Below are 24,486 nucleotides of genomic sequence, written 5' to 3' on the forward strand. Positions count from 1 at the left end.
AGAAGGCACAGTAATTATCTTTACTGCATACATGTGCAGGAATATGTCACAGCATAGAGGTCCTTTACTTTGGCAATGTCGTAACCAAATTTACTGGTCCCATGCCCTAAACTGGGAGATGCAGTTCAGTCATACACCAGTCCCTCAATGTTTTTGGGTCCCCAACAGCAGTTGAGTCTGCTATTTTTATTATATATCCTTGGTACTGCAGTACCACTAATGCCACTAGATAGAGACACAGATAACATAAGCGCACTAAGTTACTGGGAGGTTTCAAATAAAACCCTGTCTCTGTAATGAGTTTTTTCACAAAAAATTGCTATACCTGGTATAGGAACTATATTTTGCCCTTTAATTTGGACAGCCATTCTTACATTCTTGTACAGCCATTTCTTATTATTAAATATAAATGAGAGCCATTCTGTTCTACATACCTGGCAGGGATAGCACTGACTGGCTTCCTGTAAATAGCAATAAGCTTTTCCAGTACAATGTCAGCAGTGGTGAAAACCCGGTAGGAGTGCAAGAACGTGTTGAGGAAATCGATGCTCAGGAAGCGCAAGTCTGTGAGACGTTCCAGTAAGCGTTCGACACTTGCATAGCGAATCTGGAGAACCTTGCATGAATTCATGGTCTTGCTAAAGCGTATGTCCACATCATCACAGTACAAACTGCTGTCAGACCTGTGGAATCATGTCATCAAATGTGAACTCCCAAAATGTTAAAAATGTAAGTAAATCAGTTTTTGCCATAACTCATCTACTCTCTAATGTTCTACACATTACACACTGGTTTTAGATACAAACACAATCTACACTGTCTGTCTAACTTGTTTTAACAATCCTAAGATCTAGGCACAAGTCCAAGGAGGATATCCTCAAAGATAATAACTACAGATGGCATGTTAATTAGAAAATGTTCCTGTGACATGTCTAAAGCTAATGAGCTTTGTCAAGTGTACCAATTTAGCACATTCAGGATTATTTATTAATTATAACTACATAACATAGCCAAAAGTATGTGGACACCTGCCTATCCAGAATCTCATTACAAAAATACCCAAGGGTATTTACATAAAGTTGTCCCTTCTTTTTTCAGCTAAAATAACCTTTACCTTCTTTTCATCTGGGAAAGCTTTCCCAAGATGTTGGAACATTGTTTGTGGAATTAGCTTCCATTCATACATAAGTGGTTGAGCAACGATCTTGGGCAATCAGACCTGGCTCACAGCCGGTGTTTTTATCCCTCAGGTATTTGGTTAGGTAGATAGTCTTCCACTCAAATCTGTGCAGGCCAGGGGCACTATCCTTCTGAGACAGGAGATGGCCTTACCCAGACTAAAAGAACTGCTAAAAAAACATTTGCCAAGGTGAAAGTGGGAGAGCTCACCTTTTTAATGCAGCAAATCTCTTCAAAGCTCAGCCTATTATATGGAATAGCAGTTTATAATGCATAATGGTCACAAATCCTGTTGTATTGTTATTATTATAATTAATATAATTATAATTAATAATATTAGTGCTTAGTGATGGAAAAGTACCCCCAGTTGTAAATAATGAGAATATTAGAAATCACATATACAGTTCTATGACCTGTATAAAAGCACTTGGCCTTTAGCCTTGTGATTTTATTACTCCTTATAATATCCTTGTATTTTACACTATGGGGTATATTAGTCACTATATGCTGCACAACTATGACTCTGCTAAACATAATAGCTTACACACACAGCACAATACAAGCTGGTAACCCAAATCTGGTTTGATGCTTTACTCACTTGATCATCTGAGGAACAGAAACCTTGGAATTCTCCTCAAATGCATTCATCATAAGGCCATTGCAGCGGATGTTGTCCACACACTAAGGAGAAAATAGAAACATATAGAAACATGGAGGTTAAGAAAGCGACAACAAAAAAGATATGGCAACTATGTGATACGGGTGGCATAACAAACCAAAGCAGACACAAAAATAACAGTGTGGTAGGGATAGAAAACAACCAAGACAGAGAGAAAGACAATACACTCTGCATGATACAGATAACAGGGATTGGACATAACATAGCAGCCAGGTCAAGCATTTTACTAAATGAAAACATAACAGGGCTCTTTAAAGGAAAACTATACCCCCAAACAATGTAGGTCTCTATTAAAAAACCGTGCTTCATCTAAATAAACCATTTTCATAAAAATATACATTTTTAGTAGTATGTGCTATTGGGTACTGAGCAGCACCCAGCAAACTATAGGGAGAAGTGCATTTTGATGCAAGTACCTTTAATGAAAGTGATTTAACGTGCAACTGACTGTGGGGGAATGTGCACTGGACATGAGCCCTGATATGCAGAAAAGTGAATGCCAAGCCACTGTAAGAGCACAGGGGAATGCAGGAAGGGGAATGCAGGATGAGCAATGCAGATAGAGGGAGTAAAATGTGCAAATAGTGAAATAAATGATAACTAAACATTTAGTATAATTTTTTGTGTTTTTCTTAATTTTCTTTTTTTTTTTAATTATTATAGATGTTATTTTTTTACTCTGTTATTCAAACCAAAGGGATGCAAAGCAATAAGCTAAATAATTCTAAAACTTAAAATATATTTAAAACATGATAAACACCATTTGGCAATTTGTTATTATACCATTATCTACTTTATGTCATACATATATTAAGGGTAACATCCCCTTTAAGCTTGGCAATAGTGCAATCAGTAAGTGTACACTATAGAACACAAAGTGCTGGGCATGGAATTCAATTAACAGTACAGAATAAAGAATCAGAAATGGAATGCAGTGCCCAGTGCAGGACACAAAATGCAGGGCATGGAACATAGTGTTCAGTGCAGAATTTATAGTACAAGTGAATGGAATACAATGTAAGGCGCTGAACAAAAGAACTGGCACACAATGCAGTGTAAAGGGTAGAACACAAAATGCAGAATGCACTGTAGAATACACAGTACTAGCCACAGAATGCAGTGTATACTGTAGAATACAAAGTACTAGCCACAGAATGCAGTGTAAAGTGAGACTAGAGTATAAGATACAGTACAGCCACAATACAGAGGAGTTTGGTATGTAGTTCAGAAAGGCCCAACAGCATGATATTCAGTGTATGCAATAATCTAAAAGAAAGATAACAGCTTGAATACAAATGTAATATGGAAGAGGTACCATGGAAATACAATGGTCTAAGGGTTGTAATGGAGACTGGATGGTGACAATGTGATGCCACTTTGGTGACCTGGCTTATGTCACTTGTCCAGGCTGCTTTCTCCTGTCTGGATGATGCAAGAAGAATGACAACAAATGGTGCAGAATCTTTGGGTTCCACAGAGATTTTAAAGTCTAAGTGATCCCCATCTTGTCTGTCTGCAGAGAAAGAGATGAGACAAGTCAGAAAGCAAAATAATACTGTGGCTTACCCTGGTATGAAGATAGATACAGTGTTAGAAGTGATAGAGATGATATAAGGGGGTTTAAACCAAATAGTGAAGGTATGATGGTACATGGTAGAAAAGATGGTGATATAATGGTGATTCTGGTTATGCAATAAAAGAGAAAATCTCTGCAAAAATGCAAAAAATCAATTTAAAATTATTTTCTAAATCGAGTTTTACAAACTTGGAGTGTTGAGACACGTCAACTGTAAAAAATGAATGGAACAATGCAATTTTTACTTTGATCAAGCCTTTTTTCCATAACGTGCAACTGAGATTTTCTGGATCAAGATTTTTTTTAAAAATATGCTAATCATCAAGAAAAAAACTACATCAAGTTTAACTACTATTTCTTTTACAATCAAGTTTAAAAAACAAAACAAAAAAAACCCCCCTCCAATTCTAAAAATGAATAAATTGGTCTCTCTGGGAACTGTGGGCACTCCACCCCTGATCAAGACCACTAAGGTGCCCTGGTGGCCCCCGAAAACCCAGCCTTACACTGACTAAATCAGTATAATTTTTTAGCATCAGGCAAGTGCTTGGGACGATTCCTTTATGCTAAGTTCCATATATTATATCGCTACACTTAAATCCTGAGATTTCAAAATCAAATTAGGAGTTGAAGTGAATAAATTCAGCTGTTTATTTTAGAATTTTTTCAGCTGAATTTTTTTTGCTCTTTTTTCTCTTTTTTTTTGCTATTTTTGCTCTACAAAGACCACTTTTCTAAATCATTCCATGGAGTCTAGCTACAAAACATGAAATGATGCTCTGTTCATTATTAAATAGGGTTTCTCACTTTTTAGGGACTTATGGAGAATAGCTAGTTTAGACAGCTGCTTTGGGTGATACTCACTGTCATCATCATCATTTTCTTCTAGTAAAGTACAGTCCATCAGCGAGACCACTCCGTTCTACAAAGGAAAAGTATAAACATTACAGGTAATAACAGATATCTCTCTTCTCTGGTCTACTTTATGTAAAACATTCTCAGAGACTGCTCATTATAGCCTACCAGGGTACAATAATATTTCTCTTGCATGCTCCCTATTTTAGATATGGTTAACTGGTACATACCTTGGTGAGATGTAACTTGCCCCCTGAGCTCCGTGTGCAGATCAGAAGGTGTTTGGAAAATAAAAAGCACTGACGTTCTCCTTCCTTTCTCAGAGACAGAGAACCAAGGCGTCCTCTTGTTATCCTACTCTTCTCTGACATAGGGACCTGGATGAGACAGCCTGGGGACAGTGCAAACACAGCTATCATATCCAAGTTCTTCCTAAGTTAAAGCAGTTGTTCACGTTTAAATTAACTTTCAGTATGATGTACAGAGTAATATTCTGAGACAATTTGCAATTGGTCTTCATTTTTTATTATGTGTGTTTTTTTAAATGATTAAGCTTTTTATCCAGTTTGGAATTTTAGCATCTATCTTGTTGCTAGGGTTCAAACTACCCTAGCGACCAAGCAGTTGTGTGAGTGAGCCAGTGGAATCTGAATAGGAGATGCCTGCATAAAAAGTTAAGTAATAAAATGTAACAATAACAAAAAAATTGTAGCCTCACAGAGCAATCATTTTTTGGGTTCCAGAGTCAGTGACCCCCATTTAAAAGCTGGAATGGAATAATAAGGCAAATATTTCAAAAACTATACAAAATAAAAAAATAAAGATTAACTGAAAAATTAAAATTGCTTAGAATAGTTAATTCCATGATAAACCTGAAAGAGTCCCAAACACTGGTTAACATGCTATAAATGACAACTTTGAGTCAGACACAACTTCAGCCAACAACCACTACACTTCTTCCAAATTAAGGTAGTAAATTAGGTAAAGCCCCAGTTCCATTAGGGCAGAATACTGTATTATCAAAGCTTATTTTACATATACCCTATATTTATATATGTATATGTGCCCTAATGCTATTTAATAGCCAGAAATCCAAAGCACGTGTACAGAATAAAGTATAAAAACAGGACAGGCTCCAGAAGGAAAGGCGGCAACAAAGATCTTGTCTGTCTGTTAACTAGATATTACACTGAAGGTTGGGTAAGATGGAGGCCTGTAGACATGATGTTTTCCTCTCTCCGTGAAATCATAATTTTATTTCAATCCAACCTCAGAACACAGAATAAATGGCCCACTATATGGATAATACTGTTACCTATTTCAGATGGTGTAGTTACACAATACCTGTACCAGTCTACAAAGCTCATTTACAAATCCAAGTGCAATGCAAAAGGCTAAAAACCAATGCAAAGGCCATTTTACATGTAATGTAACATATAGACATGTTATATGTCCCACACAGCCCTACATATACACATACATAAATATAGATACTGTCACATAGACATACATATAAATTAATTTAGATAGACAAACTGAAGATTACTGTAGCCCTGGTTATTTTGCCTGTCTAAGAAAATATCCAAGCCCCTCATAAAAACAAGATCCCCACTATCTGTCTATATGTCCCTTTAATGTAAAATATAATCATGTCCCCTCGCAAGCACCTTTATTGCATAAACATCATCCCAGTTGTTCTATGGTTTTACCAGTTTGGTTGCACAAACCGTACATGTTTTTCTTACCTGCAAAGCAGAATTATAACCTAGAATGTCAGCATAATAGGGGATGGCCACTAACTGGTGTGCAATTTATCAATCTGGATGCAAATTAACATTCAATATGGCATCAATATGTCCTGCTGGCACAGTGTGTGCAAAGGCACAACATGCTAAATGAACCGTGGAAATAACACCTGTTCAAGGCAGGTTTTGAACTTTTAGTTATGATGAATCCATTAATATTCTGAGACAAAATTGGTCTACATGTTTTATGATTTTTTTTTCAATTATTTAACTTTTTATTCAACAGCCCTTTAATTTGGCATTTTAGACTTTTTCGTATTTTTGCGATTTTTTCGACGCCTTTACGACTTTTCGGAAATTGTCGCGACTTTTTTGTTACCAATACGACTTGCGCGAAAAAACGCAAGTTTTTCGTAGCCATTACGATGCGCTCGTATCTTGTCGCGACTTTTTCATATTGAGCACTTGTAAGCGGCGGGTGAAACTTTCAGACTTAGCATGATTTTGGAAGCCTCCCATAGGACTCAATGGCACCCTGCAGCTCCAACCTGGCCCAAGAAAAGTCACCATACTGAAGCTTGAATGAATCCGAATCTTTCGTACTCGGCGCGAAGGCTACGAAAAAGTCGCGCCTTTTTGCGCAAGTAGTAACTCTACGAAAAAATCGCCAGATTTTGCACAACATTCGGAATGGCAACGAAAACGTTGCGACAATCGCCAAATACCGATCATTACGAAAAAAACGCAATCGGACGCATTTGGCCAGTTCGTGAGTAAGTAAATGTGCCCCTAAATATTTACTACATGATAAATATGCCCCCCAAACAGCCCATGCAAACTGATAGAGATCTGTGAAATTTCCCTATGGTAGTTTTTAGCAGCTGTATTCTCATCCTTTGATAAATATTAGGGATGCACCGAATCGATATTCGGCTGAATCCACGGTCCTGGCCGAACCGAATCCAAATTAGTATATGCTAATTAGGATTTGGAAGGGTTAATGTCGCCGCATAAACACGGAAGTGTAAAACATTTAGCCCTTCCAAATGCTAATTAGCATGTGCTAATTAGGATTTGGATTTGGTTCGGTATTCGCCCGCATCCCTTAACATGGATTCGGGGGTTCGGCCGAACCGGAAAAACTGGGTTCGGTGCATCCCTAATAAATACAACCCCCAATCTCTTAGCAGCACGCTGACACTTGATCCCTGACTGGCCCATAAGCAGTGCCAGGACAGGTACCTCATCCATATCCTGAGTACGGGCAGAAATATTTTACACACCAGTTTGGTACCAGATTCCTTCAGTGACAGTCTTCTTACCTTGCCGCACAAATGTCTGACTGGTGTCCAGTAAAACTTCGCACCCCTCAACTATCATCCTCTCAATTGCCAGATTCTTCCGGATATTCTCGGTTTCGCTGACTTCATCGTGCATAATTCTAGGGGAACATTCAGCAGAAAAGTAATGTATCATTTTTGTTTAAAATCTACAAATGATAAACTACTAAATGTAGAGCTAAAAAAAAAAATTGTGGGTGCCTACTGATGGCATAACTTACACAGCACAGGCATTTTCTTTTCTAAATGTCATATTTTTACTTTAGAACAGTATATATTATATAATAACTATCTTGATCTGTTATTCAAGAAATCAAATTAGCAATACTATTGTAGGGACCCATAGGGTTAAGTTCCCTATGGTGTTATCCCCTACCTTTATATTATCTGTGTTGTAATAGGGCAGAGCCCTCTACACTCAGATTACAGTATTAGGCTACCCCCTATAGGTTTAGCCAGGTTGACCACTCCCCTTGTGCAGACTATATAGTGTCTGGCACAAGGAAGTGTCTTCCTCTTTGGCTGATGTTGTCCTGAGGCTTCATGTCACTGAGCCTGAGGCAATTAGGCCCCAGTAAAGAGAACTGCTGATTTGTAAGTCGGGGACAGGGCCCCGTGAATGAGATAAAGCCAGCACAGTCAGTCATATGTAATAGCACCCTCTAGGAGTGGTGAGCATAGATAGCTTATTTAGTAAGGGCAGCACTGGCCCCATCAAAGGAGACTGTAAGGGTTTAGTATAACCCAGGCTTTGTATGCCTTGCTGCAGGGACCACAGTTAAGACGCAGGATTCAGGCAGTTCCTTACCCTGAACCATAGTTGGCTGGAGGGGATCCATTCCAGTAAAGGGCATCCATTCCTGGCATACAGCTAATACTCTGCATATCCTCCAAGTGGGCTATACTGTTACCTTGAGTGTCACTTCTGCTGTGTTCTCTGTGACCAAGTTCTATACTGCTGTGACTGTGAGTATATACCCTGATGCACTATTCTATATGTGCCTTGTCCAAATAAAGTATCATTCAGTTAACTGCAAGAGCTCCTGGCGTCCTATCACTTATTATATTGCACAACACCAGTGTGAGTTGTAGTTCAACTACATCATCTAGCCCTGACATAGCTCCCATATAGCGGAGGCCCATTCCTGGGAAAGGGGGTTGCATGTAACACGTGCTCTAAGTGTCCAACTAGCCTGGTATAATACCCCTATTAAGCCAAACAAGTGTTACACTATTGTCCATACTTATAAGGAGAGACAGAACAGAAGAAAGGGAAATGAAGGATGTCCTAGGTTAGCTAGGTGACAGGTACTCTCTTCTTCTTCAAAACAAGAGAACTCAATATTGATCCTTCTAATTTATGGGTAAAAATAGATTTCCAACTGCAACGTATCTAAGAATACCACTTCCTATTCTATTTATATTTCAATTATCGAGCCTCAATTAAATGGGTTGTTCACGTGTAAGTTAACTTTTAGTGTGATGTAGAGAGTACTAGTCTGCAATCTGCAATTGGTATTCATTTTATATTATTTGTATTTTTTTTTTTAAATGTAACTATCCAGTTTAGAATTTCACCAGCTGTTTGGTTGCTAGGGTACAAATTACCTTAGAAACGAGGGTGTGGTTTTAATAAGAGACTGGAATATGAACAGGAGAGGGCCTGGACAGAATGATAAGTAATAAAAAGCAACAATAAAATCGTAGCATTACGCAACAATGTTTTTTTTTGGAGGCCGGGGTCAGTGACTCCTGTTTGAAAGTTGTAAGAGTCAGAAGAAGGCAAGTAATTAAAAAACCTTAAAATATAAATAATGAAGACCAATTTAAAAGTAAACTAGAATTAGAACTTCTCTAACATACTAAAAGATAACACTAAAATGTGAACCACCCCTTTAAAACAAAGTAAGAGTTGGTGAAGCAAAATGTAACAGTGCAATAACTTTTACAAATATGTTGTTTTTTTAACCCACTGATCCCTGCAGCAGTTTAATACTTTTCACTTATGAAATTGACTAAATGTAAATTGAAAGGGTGCCTGAACTATCTACAGTATCTATCTATCTATCTATCTATTCAACCATCATCTATCTATCTATCTATCTATCTATCTATCTATCTATCTATCTATCTATCTATCTATCTATCTATCTATCATCTATCTATCTATGTATCTGTATATCTATCCATTATCTATCTATTATCTATTTAAAACTTTAACACACTGAGCTGCCTTTCCCTTGACATTTGTACAGAATGTATTAATTCTATTTAAGAACAGCATGAAAGCCACTTTCCACCGCATATTATATCAAGCTAATACTCCCTCCGCTCATTCATTGTGATATCCATCCATTTCCACAACTCATCACACCTGTCCTATCACATAAGCAGCAATAACTGCCAGATGCTTGGTTTATTTATAGTGTTTTCCACCCTTTGGTCTGGGAATTGGGACCCACTCTTGTCTCTAATTTCATATGGTTTCTGCATCAATCCTTACCGTGAGAGCTCCTCCAGTTTGGATTTAGCATATTCCAGACTATTCCGCTCCACATGTTCATGAGGTGTATGAGCCAGCAGTTCATGTAGAGTGAGTATGTATCGAGGAATCTAGATGCAAAGTATACACAGTTATTTATCTACAGATCTCACCCATCAGAATGTCATTGTTCCTTAATATTAAATCCACTGTTATAGCAGTTTGTGTCCTAATTAATAATGTTTTCTGCCTGATTTGGTAATGGGTTGCCAGTTCTCTACAGACCTGAAACATGGGATATGTGAGGAAGGTTTCCAGCGTCCGCTCCTCACAGTCTGGTTTGGCTTCATATTGTTTCAGCAGTTTGTCAAAATCCCGGTTCTGTTTGCAGTGAGCCAGAATCTGCAGACTGTACTGATGGTTCCGCACAAATTCCTGATAAATGTTCAGCATTGGCAGAAGGATGTCAAACAGGTCCGCTGAGGAGAGAAAGAAGCTAAGAACCAGAACACGTAGGACAGGGTGACAAGTACAACCAGGCAGGCACAGTACCTGGCGACAGTATCACAGACATGGACATTGTGAAATTCACACAAAGGGGTTGGTGAAAAAGAAACAGGCAACATATTCTCACCCAGCACCAGTGTGGGCCAGCTGGATATTCTAGCCTTCAGACCTTGGTAAAATATCTGGTGCAAAAACATGATGGTTTCACTGTAAAAAATCACAAAACAAAGTGACTGTGACTGCAAAGGCGAGTTTATTAAATTACCAACAGGGCATTTCTACTCCCTCTCTCTAGAGGGAATGCCAATGGGAGTATCTACAGGGAGGAGGTATACCCTCTGGTAGTCACATGGTAAATTTTTAATGGGTTGTTTTATAAATCTACTTGCTGGATTAAGCTTTGGCCAAAAGAAAAATAATATTTTATCTTGTGGCACATAATTCTCAACCCAAAACTTTCCTAGCTTTTGTGATTATGTTGGATAATCAACTCACCATAGGATGGACCTGATGTGTGGTTAGTGGCCAGGGTGGGATAGGAGTTGTGGGCAAACTAAGTATTGCAGTGATGTGTAGGTTGACCCGCAACCCGCAGGACCCACATGTTTACCCTTAGGTCAGGCTTGAAATTTAAGCAACCATTGTGGGTCTGGTTCAGACTGGGGAAGTACATTCTTCCTCTGCAGAAGTAAGTGAACAGAGCAGAAAGATGCAGGTATGGGTTGGGTGCAGGTCCTCCAATGGCAAGATTTTGGAGGTTAGGGTTGGGTGCGAGTTAAGGTTTTGCAGGTTAGTGTCCGGTGTTGGTTGAGTTTTCCTGACCCACACATCACTAGCAGGACCCACTAAAGGGTCAGCACCCCCATAATTTATTGTAGCAATATCATTAGACCATAGTTTATCTAGCAAAAACATTTATGAGATTAGAGTATATAACTGAAAATAACCTCTCTGCTATAAATCTATTTATTCATGGTTACCTGTTGAGGAAAATGCTGCTGACATCATCATGAGTAATTGAAGGCTTTTTGGAGCTGGCAGCCATGCGAAGTGGCCGCAGGAAATTATTGACCAGTATGTGTAACTGTTGCACATACTCAGCCTCGGCTTCCAGCATACTGAACACAACTTGATTCCTCTTCCGCATGCTGTCTGCATGGGGAGACCTCGAGTAATCCTGGATAATGCTCTTCCACTTCCTGCGGCACAGCCAGCCACGCAGGAAGCTCTGTACCTACAGGAAGAAGTGCAGAAGTTTAGATGGATTCCACTCTTCAAAAGAAAGTAAATATCATGGAACTGGAAAGAGATGGAAGAGATGGCAATGAATTTAGGTTGAAGGGCTAAAGCTTTTTCACCTTTTTAATCTTTTTGATGTCAACATCCTCATTTGGGGCTGCAGTTTGTGTTGACTGGATGCGTTCATTGTCTTTCAATAATGATGCAATCTAAAGGAAGACATGGAATATTGTTAAAGGAACACAGGGTGACCTTTTAAGCAATGAAATGTTTTGCATGACTTTACTTTTGAATAAAGCTGGGCACTCACAGCAGCCAAAGGAATGGATCTTTGACCAATCTTGTCACCCAAGTGGTGGGCCGTAACAGGGTAAGGTGATTGTAAGTCTGCTTGACAAATGATAATATCCATATGGGGCCGATGAAGACAACAGAACCACATCCATAACCCATGCAGTACTTGACTGGTGGGATGATCCTGTCTGCTTGATTGATATGAGCAAAGCCCAAACAGATAGCCATCTGGACTATCTTTTGGCCAAATTACAGGTTGACTTATTTAAAGAATAAGTAAACCTTTAAAATAAGTGAATGTAAAATTGATGAGAATTGATGAGAATGCTAGCACTTTTGCAATTTAAATTCTTTATTTTTTTTCAAGATTCAAAGGGGAATTAAGGGGAATGTGTTTAAGTAAGTGCAGTTTAAATAGCCTTTTACTTCTAGTTTTGATACTTTCAGGCCTTTTGTACCTAAGAAAATAGTTGGGTTTTTGATGAACAGTTCATGCCCTGGATGACTTGGATCGCTAGTAATGACTTGATTTTGTTCTTGTATCTGGCAATGTCTAGATCAGATAAAGATGGAAGTGTGGAGGTAATAATTCATTTAGCAGTTTTAACCACTAATCATCAATTTTGTATTTTAAACTCGATTCAAATTTAAAAAAAAAAGTCGCAGAGGGAAAACTCTGCGACTTTTCTGAAATTTACTATGCGCCTAAACGGCTACAAATCCGAATCTGTCAATTCGCCAGGTCCCTTCTATTTCCCTGAAGTTCTTTCTTTTGTCTCAAAACTTTAGAGATAACAAGGCACTTCATTGCAACTGATCTTAGTACAATGGGTCTGTAGTCATTGAGGCCGTCAGTTTTAGGCTTCTTTGATACAGATATAATGATAGAGGTCTTGAAACAGCGGGGAACTAAAGGCCCCCATACACGGGCCGATAGAAGCTGCTGATATCGGTCCCTTGGACCGACTCGGCAGCTTATCTGCCCGTGTAGGGGCAGAAACGAGCGGGCTGGCCGACCGATATCTGGCCTGAAATTGGTCAGATATCGATCGGCCAGGTTAAAAGATTCAGTCGGATCGGGGGCCGCATTGGCTCGTTGATGCAGTCCCCAAACCGACTGCCCCATTGCCGCCTACATAATTATTTTTTTTTTTAACTTCAAGCTCCCCGATATCGCCCACCCATAGGTGGGGATATCGGGGGAAGATCCGCTCGCTTGGCGATCTCGCCAAGCGAGCGGATCTTACCGTGTATGGGGACCTTTAGGCTTGCTTGAGGGAAGCATTGAAGATGTCTGCATATGTTTCACCTAGGAGATCTGCAAAGGTTTAAATAACTTTTGGATCTATTGGCATTTGCAAGAGCATACCGAGCAATCTTAAATAAGGACTGGGTCCTCAGCTTTAAAGGCTGTGTGACATTCTTTACATTTTTTCCGTACTTCACTGCTTGCTGAACCATGGTTTTTGGTTGGGGTAAGTTGTAATTTCTGTATGGGGAATACGCATGGAAGTACACCAGTAACAGCTATCATCAGCTGAATTGCACTCTTATCAATTTTACATTCACTTATTTTAAGAGTAGCCAAGTTAACATACACAGTCTGCCAATGTTTAGCCACCTTAAAGCATGATTAATCTCATGCTTAGTTCAAAAAATATTGGCCAGTATAGTGTAGCAATCATTTGTTTTAAAATTTGGCCAGTGATGGATGCCATTTAATTGCTTCAAGGCTGCTCCCACTTATATAAAGATACTGAAATACGCAGATAAAAGAAATCTGCCTGGCAAAATACTTGCCTCTATGCTGTACCCAGTGTCTAAGGCTATACTATGATGTAATGAAATTCACATCCAAATGGAGAGCACAGCAAGTAGCCCTTGGTCTGTGTTTGATGCCTGAACAATGCTCCAGTGTGGGCACAGGCTGCACATTCTATTGCTAATGGGAGGAAACCTATATTTGTCCACTGCTCCACTGCATATTAATAGACTCTATTTAGTAAAGATACTTACGTGCCATAGACCATAGAGATCAACTATTGATGGCAAATTATTTTCTAGCTGATCATTACCACCATATTTACTTTAGAAACCTAAAAGTGGTAAAATATTAAGGGCTTCTAGCGTTAAGCCTGATTATTTCTATTACCTTGTTCCAGCCTTTTGTGTGGCACTGCCTGGTAGATTTTCATATTTTTTGTGGAATCTGGGATGTTGGAGGGGAGGGAGGCTGTAGGTAATGTTCTAAAATAACTACCTAAGGGCAGAGGTTAATTTTCTGCTGATAAGAAAGAATTTATTAGCAGAAATTGTACCGCTCATAAATATTCAGATTTTTCATCCTTTTATATCCAATAATTGTCATTAACACATCAAAGTGTCAGCAGCTGTGACACAGACACAACATCGCTGTGACATTAGGTCTTCTTCAACCGCAGCATACACAGAACACACACAAAGAACCCTCTGCATACATTATACAATACTATTTAATTTCCATCACAGTTCATTATCATACAAATAGGAAGAACACGGCCCATACTAGACATAATGTACATTATATATAAACACACACTAGGGAAGAGTAGTTTGTGTACATTTTCATACACACATACGATACCAACCATAAAGAGAATTAAGCATTGTATATGTTTACTTTTGTGTTTACCCAGAGACTGCTTTCTGATTTTCTTCTTGCTTACTTATACTTAGCTTTTATGAAGGTTTTTTCAGAACTGTGTAAACTTGCATTGGACACTATGACCTGGCCACAAAATTTCTCAGGGTTGGCCAAGTCGGACTGGGCCAGTGGGACACTGGGAAAAAAACGGTCGGCCCCAGCCCTAGTGGCCCCCCCAGCCCAAGCCTGCTCCCTACTGCCGCTTCCTCCCTTTGGCATAAATAGAATTAATGCGCCAGAGAGTGGGCAATATTGGGGTAATTAGATTGTTTGGTTCTAAGGCACCGGCCCAATTTAAGGCCAGATATGGATCAGGGAGGCCAGTGGGGGGTCCCCATATGGGGTGGATAAGCAGCTGAATAGGTCTAAAGGACTTGAACTGGCAACTTAAATCTGTCTGTGTATAGCACCTTAAATGCCAGTGTCCTGCTTGTTTTGACTGCTGGACAGGAAGTTTACATGAGCTTCATTAGCAAACACACCTTTCACCCACCAAGAAGGTAAATCAACATATGCAATATTCAGTTTGGACAAAAAACATTGACAGGATCCCCTGTTAAAACTGATTGCAAGGTTACTTGCATGCCCAGATGGCCACATAGAATTCTTGAATCTCAATTCTGTCTACTCTGTGTGCTGCCTAACAAGTGGCTTTAACACCTTCAATAAGTTTTTACCTCAGATTTAAGACGCTCCACCTCTACCTCTCCATCTTCTATCTGCTGCCGCAACTGTTTTGCCACCTTCTTCTCCGTCTCAACAATCTGCAGTAAATGCAAATACTTTTGCATCAAAGCTTCATGTTCAGTCACTAATGTCTTGTAGCTGAAACAAAAAAAAAGACTTGATGAGACTGGGTTAGTGGCCTGTTATGGTGGAAGAGAAGTATCAGGTAGGCACAGAAGCTTTCTCCAGTGTTATGGAAATGCTGTATGGGATCACTTATTGCAGGGTAATCAGCTTGGCCTCAAGTACGGATGATCTTTGTCCCAGTACAGTTATGGGATCTATTTTATGGCACATTTGGGACCAGGGGATGTTTAATTAGAGGGTCTTTCTGTACTGTGAAACACAATGTAAAAGGTTGTGAAAAAATTTTAACATTACAATCTCATTAGGATAGTTTTAAAATCAACATGGAAGTTAACTACAGGTATGGGACCCATTATCCAGAATGGGACCTGGGGTTTTCCAGATAAGGGGTCTTTCCGTAATTCGGATCTCCTACCTAAAGTCTTCTAAAAACATTATTTAAACAGTAATTAAACCTAATAGGATTGTTTTGCCTCCAATAAGGATTAATTATATCTTAGTTGTAATCAAGTACAAGTACAAGTACTGTTTTATTATTACAGAGAAAAAGCTAACCATTTTTAAAAAGGTGAATTATTTGATTAAAATGGAGTCTATGGGAGACGGCCTTTCCGTAATTCGGAACTTTCTGGATAATGGGTTTCCAGATAAGGGGTCCGATACCTGTACCTTATATCTTAAGGTGGCCATACACATAAAGATCTTCTCTTCCTGTGAGTAGATCTTTGCCTGAGCTGGGCACCTACAAGCCGGGCCATACATGGCCAGATAAGATGATGATTCAGACTGAACTGGCAGCATAAAACTGCCCATATATTGGGCTAACTTTAGAATTAAGAGAGAGACAAAAAATGTGTCAAAGAATTAAGAATTGTCTGCTTAAATAATACATAATTGCCACATTTTGGAGCTAATGGGTTTCTGTATAAGAGATCCCTTACACTAAGGGGCAGATCTATTTTTGTACTTTTGCATACAAGAGTATTTAATATTCCAGTGCTACACTTGGGAAGCAGGTACAACACAGAATATTAAATAAGGGAATGAAGTTACACAATCATATATCATATAATATAAGATACTAGCGTTAAACCACAGAGTTATTCTGAGTAATGAAATCACATGGGTCATTAACCATTACAAACCACTGATCCCAGAGTCCTCAAGCAGCACCAGAGTAAAGTATTTTAATCTTACACGGAAAGAATACAGAAAAGAACAAACATGGAACCGTTATGTTTTAACAAGTACTACGGAGCTTACTTATAAAGTTGTCAAACAAACAATGCACCGCACATTGAAGTCTGAACACCATTATCACTGTGTAAAATACTGATTTTTGAGGTACACAAAGTCCCGTGTAAATTTCTGGCATCAAAACAGTGGCCCCTTGAAAAATGCTCTCTTGGTGTTAAATCATATGTTTTTATAAATATGCTATATATTTTACATCATTATCTACCCCATATTTTCCAGTGGAAATCATTTTATGCAGCTCTATTCATAGGCTCTTCAGAGATATAGTGCCTCACTAACTATTTGGGGTGCAATCTCTAGGTGTAAAAATAAGCGCAAATTTGCCATGTTAAAACAACATTATGCAATTAAGCAGGCATATAAAGGGCATCCTTTGCCCACTGCACAGCAACGCGCAGGCACACTTTGGTACTACTGCTGAGCTATTTAATAACCGGTGCAATATTTATCACCTGAATTGTGCTACTCTATGGGTGCAATTGTGCTGGAATTTTGGATGGTGGGGTTAGGAAATGGTGAATGACACCTTTTTTTAATTTTGCAGTCCTCCTACAATGGTTACTATATATATAAAATTAGGAGTGTTATCCAAAAGCAAATAGAGATCACATACTAATGGTTACTAGATTACTAAGGGTTACAGATTTGAGACATTTAGATTAGCAGACATTCTACACTAACTGCATGGAGCATATGTGCCTAAAGCTATAATATTAGGCCAGGATCCACTCAGCATTACATGTTTTAAATCCCTTAGTAATGTACGAAACACCCTGCAAACCTGATTCTTATGTGTGTGATAGGTTATCCAAGTAATCTTTATTTTAAAGAAATGCTTATTTATTACAGCTTTGCCTGCACCTCTGTTCTCCAGTGTGTCAGGGGGGATGGATTCCTGTTGGTGGTGCACAGCTCTAATAGACAGGCAACATGGCATACACATTCAAAGAGCCATTCCTCGTATTTTTCAAGGCTAAGAAACAGCTACAGAAAGCAAAAGCCCTGTGTTGAGAGGAAATCTCTTTGTGCCACTGTCCACAATTTAATAGTAGCACAATTATATCTAGTTAGTGTACACGTGCATGTGGAAAGTGAAGGGTGGGCTGAGATGTAGCCTTGTTTTATGGCTTAAGAATTAAACATGTATTGTACCTGGCTCGTGAGATTGCGGTCACCCACTCTTCACAGTCCTTGGCATCTTCTGTCCTCAGCTCCAGAGGTTTCTGGTTCTCGTGGTTGAAGTTGATGATAAAATAATACTGAGGAAGCAGAACAATAAATTACCAATTGTCATAATTTAAATACTTGGAATGTTCCTACAGAAAGAACACTTGGTATATCTATTCTGGGGTCCCTGGCAGAATAGTTCAGCTTACTATTACCCTCTGTTGTTGTACATTACAGCCTTTTTGCATTCCCTGCAGTTAAACACATCCTCCCAATAACTTCTGCAGAACTGCCAGGCCTCCCGTTACTTAGTGGTGTACATGAAAGTCTTCTAAAGTTTCCTGCAGAACATCACCACCAGGCACTTTGTGCATGTAGAACCCAGACTGACATTAGGAAAGCATAGTTTTTATCACCCCAAGGTTTTAAGATGTTTAAGATGTACTATGTTGGCCATTGAAAAAATGAAAGACAAAGTAAGGTTAGGTGATACCTTTTATTGGCTAATTGAGTAAGTAAAAATTGCAAGCTTTCGGAACACCAGGGCCCCTTTATCAGGCAAAATACAAATGAAAGCTAGAAAGGCACAGCATATATACTGTTAGATCTCTGAAAAGTGTTCAGGGGCAATAATTTAGGAAGTTACAGATAGAGAGAGATAATAAAAGTAATTAGTGTGGGTTGTAAATAGTCCAGGGGTCTAGAGTCAATCGGGTCACATACAAAACAAAAACTGTAGTACCGTGTTAGCCAGTGTCAAAAATAATGAAAAAACACAAATACAGAAGTATTGTAGAAATGATACCTATATCCGGTCACATAGTGTGACACAGACAGAATAGGGTGGTGCACAAGAGAGTGCACAAGTAGGAATTGGATGGGATAATGCATGGATCTGAATCTTATCCACTTCACAAGTCCATATCAGACTGTAATAAATAAATTACAAATGGAAATTATGACCTATAAAGACCCCCAAGCTAAACAATTTAGCTTCACTCTGCCAAGGAAGCAAATGCTAGTACAATTAGAACCTTGTTGTGTGGAGAAGTCAAACTAAGCAAAATGTGTCTTTTGAGATGTAAATTGTCCGTATCTGTGTTTTTATAGATAGCAGATCTGGACATAAAACTCCTGTCTCTGTTTAGGCCACATTCTAGAGCAGGGATCCCCAACCTCATTTTAGTTGTGAGCCACAAAAAAGTTTTGATGAGCCACACAAGCATAAAAAAGTTCCTTGAGGATTCAAAATAAGGGCTGCGATTGGCTATTTGGTAGCTGCACATGGACTACTTGGAGTAAAACTGTATGTCCGTGCCCCCAAAACTTGCCTCCAAGTCAATCATTTAAAAATAGGCGTCTACTTTGAGGACACGAGGAGCAACATTTTGCTCCTGAGCCACTGGTTTCAGACCACTGTTCTAAAGTGTTGAAATGTCTCATCAGTTTGAATTCCCACTCCTTACGCTCTTGTTGTGTCCTAAAGATACCCATTAATATTGTGACCCGATGATCTTTGATGCTGTGGTTATTACTGTTGGCACAGTGTTTGTCCTATTTCTCCCACATAGAGTCCCATAGTGGGGCATTTCAAGCACATTATTAGGTATACAATGTTGTCTGATTTGCAGGTAAATTAACCTTTTATCTGGTGTTACCTGTTAGCGGTGTGGTATTGGTACCCGGTCTACTGTGTGTATGTGTGCACAGGTTTCATACCTTCTTTGCAGGCAGGGAGATGTGCCATTTTCTGCAAGGCCTTGTAGAGAGCTTTGCACAATCAATTCTTTTAAATTGGGGGGCTGCCTGTATGCTAGGAGTGGAGGTTCTGGTAATATATTTTGCAGCCTCTTGTCCTTAAGGAATATTGGCTGCAGTTCCTTTATGGTTTTACGTAGGGACTCCAGATGGGGTTATAGGTAACAACAAGGGGGGGCATGGTTATTGTTGTATGTCTGTTTGTATTTAAGGAGGTTTTTCTTGGGTATGCTCACTTTATTTGCATGTCTGTCATGCCAGGGCTATATCATTGTTGGATGAAGTCCCTCTTGAGTTCAGACAGCCATGTATCCTGATCGGTGGAGTCTGAGCAGATGCGATTATTTCTTATTGCTTGGGTGTAAGTGATGGATTTCCTCATATGTTTGGGGTGGAAGCTGTCATTTCTGAGGAATGTGCGTCTACTTGTGGGTCAAAGGATGTTGCCAGGGTATTGTTTTTATATGAATTGTGGTATTTAGGAAATTGATGTCTGTTTTGGAGTAGTTCAGTTTCAATTTTTTCGGTGGGGTGGAAGGAGCTGTAGTTCCTTTGGAAAGATAGGAGGTCCTCTTCACGCGGTCTAGATTATTAAGATATCATCAATGTAGCGGAGGTAGAACATAGGTTTGGTAGCAGAACTTGACATGAACTCCTCTTCCAATTTAAGCTGGCCATATACGCCAGCTTAAAAATAACCTCGTTTCGTACGATATTCGGTGCGTGTATGGCATGTCGGCGAGTCGACCGATATCGCAGGAAGCTGCTGATATCGGACGACTCGCCGATCGGCCAGGTTAGAAAATTTTGATCGGGCGCCATAGAAGGCGCCTGACCAAAATCTGCCGTCAGGGCTGAATCGGCAGAAGGAGGTAGAAATCCTATTGTTTCTACCTCCTTATCTGCTGTTTCAGCCCTGACGGTGTGTGGCGGATCTGACGATGTTTCGTGCGACCGATGGTCGCACGAAACATCGTTAGATCGCCACGTGTATGGCCACCTTTAGCCATGAACAGATTGGTGTGAATCAACAGCCCATTGCCAATGCTGTGAGTATGTAGTATTACCACTCAATGTATAGCACCATAGTGTGCAGTTATGTCCCAAGCATGGTGGGTACCATGCAAGATTACAAGCCGTTGCCAGCTGATAAAAGTAATGTATGTAAGGTTGGCTCATGCAGGTCAGTAGGCCCATTAACATGCATTTATAAAGCACTGACATGTTCTGTACAATGGAAGAATGTATACATCAGAGAAATTAAGTACAAACACTGATTAGAATGCTTCAGTATCTCCGTAAAGTAATAGTTTACAATGAGCTCTCCTGAGTACTTCCTCATGTTAAATTGCCGATTTGCACAGCGCATTTAATGTAAAATGATTACCAATGTTATCCAACTTTTCCATGTAGAGGGCAATTTACCAGCTAGATCTTTGTGTCAGTGTGCCAGATCTTATTGAAATAAAGATGTCACATATCAGCAGTTCAGGGAACCCTCGGGCAGGTAGGGGGTCATGAAAATACCCTGAGTTAATTAATTGCAATTATTGTACCACAGAAGGTTCTATACAGATAACTAAAATGATTTCAAATACAATGGGCCTCTGTTACTAACACAGGTAAACTGCAAAAGATTTTTATCAACAATGAAGCATTTTCTAACCAGAATTCTACCGCAAGTTGCCACTAAACTGTGTGTGCACTTCTTGTCCCAATTTATGTTACAACACAATTACAAAACTTGTGCCTATTAGTAATATATATATATATATTACTAATGGTATATTAGTAAATCTCACTTTAGTTGGAACTGTAACATTTTAGGTTTTATGACTGCAGAGCATAGACAGATACTTATTTGCTCCTCAGTTGCATGTAATGTCACAAGAGCAAAAAATAAAAAAAAAACTTCTGTAATGGTAATGGCAATGGGCAAGCAAAGAAATATTCCAAAATAGCATTTTTGTCAGAAATGGGGCAAGGGGCAATAAATGGGTGCAGGTATACTTTGCACCTTTCCTCAAGTGGCAGCTTGTACCCACTAATGCTACAGACACAAGTGCCCATTGTATGGGCCCCAGCACTTGGTAAATTAACCCCATAAATTATAAGGCTGCCTTGTGCCTTTGCTCTTGCTGCCCTTCACAAGGGCAAGGCTATAGTGTCAAATGCAGTCTGTTTTAGAAATCCACACTGATTGCAAATAGCTTTAACTTCTTCTTCTTCTTCCAAAATTGGAAAACTGGGCAGCAAATCGGAAATTGAGGTTCAATGTGGACAAGTGCAAAGTTATGCACTTTGGAAGAAATAATATAAACGCAAGGTATACACTAAATGGTAGTGTGTTGGGGGGATCCTTAATTGAGAAGGATCTGGGGGTTTTTGTAGATAACAAGTTGTCCAATTTCAGGCAGTGTCATTCTGTGGCTACTAAAGCAAATAAAGTGCTGTCTTGTATAAAAAAGGGCATGTAAAAAAAAAGGACTCAAGGGATGAGAACATAATTTTGCCCCTTTATAGGTCCCTGGTAAGGCCTCATCTTGAGTATGCAGCATAGGCGGATTTTCCATAAGGCTAGGGTAGGCTAAGCCTCCCCAAACCTGCTTGGCACATAAAAAAAAAAACAAAAAAACACCTTACTCCGTTTCTGCACTGTCCTGGAAATGAGTTCCTCAAGCCCATTTTGCTGTGCTCCGATTGGATCTTTCTTTTTCTGGATTCTCCAATCAGAGCACAGCTTCCTTGACAGACAGTAAAATTGACCAATCAGAGCACAGATGCACACAGGGATCGGGAAACAGTGCAGAAATGAAGACTGAAAAGAAGAATCTGCAGCTGTAACTTTACCTAAGAACCAACTCTCAACTTTTGCTGCAGATTTCATCCCACAGGTACTATATACACAGGCACTATACCCAGGTACTATACACAGGCACTATACACAGGTACTATACCCAGGTACTATACACAGGTACTATACACAGGTACTATACCCAGGCACTATACACAGGTACTATACACAGGTACTATACACAGGTACTATACACAGGCACTATACCCAGGTACTATACACAGGAACTATACACAGGCACTATACACAGGTACTATACACAGGTACTATACCCAGGCACTATACCCAGGCACTATACACAGGCACTATACACAGGTACTATACACAGGCACTATACCCAGGCACTATACACAGGCACTATACACAGGCACTATACCCAGGCACTATACACAGGTACTATACACAGGCACTATACACAGGCACTATACACAGGCACTATACAGTTCTAAAGAATCACTAGCTGACATTAAATTGTTTTTTGCCTGACCTGACATCTATAATAATTTATAATCTATCCCCTACCCTAACAGATGGAGGGTAAGTTAACTCTTTCCCTCTGAAAAAGCTCATTGTGTGTTTATATATTTGCTGTTGTTTTTTGCACTTACTATTTTTTTTTTATTTTTGTCATTGTTTTGTTCATTTATAGTAAGTTACAGTGGGGCCAATGCTGTGTATCAGTGCCAGTGTTATAGTGCCAGGGCCTGAATATCTGCCATCTGTACCCACTGCTTCTCACTGTATATAATGTGCTGGGTTTGTAAATACGGACTGCGTCTCACTGTATATAATGGGGAGTCAGTACCCACTGCCTTTCTTGCTATAAAACTAACATTAACACATCTAAAGGGGTGGTTCACTTTTAAGTTAACCTTTAGTATGTTATAAAATGGCTTATTCCTAGCAACTTTGCAATTGGTCTTCCTAATTAATTTTTTTGAATAATTTGCCTCTGTTCTGCCTCTTTCCAGATTTCAAATGGGGGCCAAAAATATTGCTCTGTGAGGCTACAATTTTATTATTATTATAATTTTGTATTACTTATTTTTCCAAGTAGGCCCCTTAACTATTCATATTCCCATCTCTTGTTTAAACCACTACCTGGTTGCTAGGGTAAATAAGACCCTAGCAACCAGATAGCTGCTGAAATACCAAATGGAGAGCTGCTGAAAAAAAAGCTAAATAACTGAAAAACCATTAAAAATAAAAGTGAATTCGAATGCGAACTACCCCTTTAAGCTAACTGATCACAAACACAAATGTTTGCAGATCCCCTAACAGAAGTGCACGTATGAATACTTTTACATCCTAAGCATTTTAGGGTAAAAAAAAAAAAAGCACCCCCCGCACTTTTGTACAGTATCCCTGGGAGTCAGTGGGAACGGCAAGAGGTAGTTGGGAGGTTAATTTTTTACACCAGCAGCGAATCCACTAAGTCTCACATTAGCTATAGGTCAGTCTGTGTATGGGCCATCTTTAGCCTCCCCAAACAAAAAAGTCACCCTCCGCCTATGGTATGCAGTGCAGTTTTGAGCTGGAGAGCGTGCAGAGACTGCAACTAAACTGGTTAAGGGGATGGAAGATTTAAACTATGAGGTGAGACTGTTAGAGTTGGGGTTATTTTCTCTGGAAAAGAGGCGCTTGCGAGGGGACATGATTACTCTGTACAAGTACATTAGAGGGGATTATAGGCAGATAGGGGGTGTTCTTTTTTCCCATAAAAATGATCAGGGTCAGTGAATACTGACACAGCACCTGCCATGCCCCTTTACCTGCACAGAAGATCAACAAAGGAAGGAAAAGAAAACACTGTGCTTACTAGATCTACCACAGGAATTCTCTGAGCAAAATGAATGTACAAATCCTTTTGAGAGATTGCCAAGGACATTTCCTCTTGCCATTGCCATAACTGAATAAACGGATATGAATCGCAATATACTATTCTATTCATTGTGTTGACCTGCACATCCAACTAAACAATTTGTAAAGTGTATAAAGTGCCATGTTGCTCATCCTTCTAATATCTCTATCCTACATTTCCTCTTAGGCCAACTATAA

At 39.4% G+C, this 24,486-nt stretch overlaps 1 protein-coding gene across 2 annotated transcripts in view; it reads right to left on the minus strand.

Annotated features, from left to right (window-relative positions):
- Positions 1-24,486, minus strand: part of rasgrf1 (Ras protein specific guanine nucleotide releasing factor 1) — a 49,675-nt gene that overhangs the window by 12,223 nt on the left and 12,966 nt on the right. The window contains exons 2-14 of one of the 2 annotated variants that reach the window (XM_018092490.2): positions 17,802-17,908; positions 15,257-15,404; positions 11,722-11,811; positions 11,344-11,597; positions 10,491-10,570; positions 10,142-10,335; positions 9,878-9,987; positions 7,357-7,475; positions 4,520-4,680; positions 4,299-4,356; positions 3,244-3,371; positions 1,778-1,860; positions 435-683 (exon numbers count right to left, since the gene is read on the minus strand). In XM_018092490.2, coding sequence (XP_017947979.2) covers positions 435-683; positions 1,778-1,860; positions 3,244-3,371; positions 4,299-4,356; positions 4,520-4,680; positions 7,357-7,475; positions 9,878-9,987; positions 10,142-10,335; positions 10,491-10,570; positions 11,344-11,597; positions 11,722-11,811; positions 15,257-15,404; positions 17,802-17,908 — 1,781 coding nt within the window. Of the gene's footprint in view, positions 1-434; positions 684-1,777; positions 1,861-3,173; positions 3,372-4,298; positions 4,357-4,519; positions 4,681-7,356; positions 7,476-9,877; positions 9,988-10,141; positions 10,336-10,490; positions 10,571-11,343; positions 11,598-11,721; positions 11,812-15,256; positions 15,405-17,801; positions 17,909-24,486 lie in introns of those variants that run through there. The other variant, XM_031899261.1, reaches the window with a different exon arrangement.

This window comes from Xenopus tropicalis, chromosome 3 (genome assembly GCF_000004195.4).
Source record: "Xenopus tropicalis strain Nigerian chromosome 3, UCB_Xtro_10.0, whole genome shotgun sequence".
In the NCBI taxonomy this organism is placed as follows: domain Eukaryota; kingdom Metazoa; phylum Chordata; class Amphibia; order Anura; family Pipidae; genus Xenopus; species Xenopus tropicalis.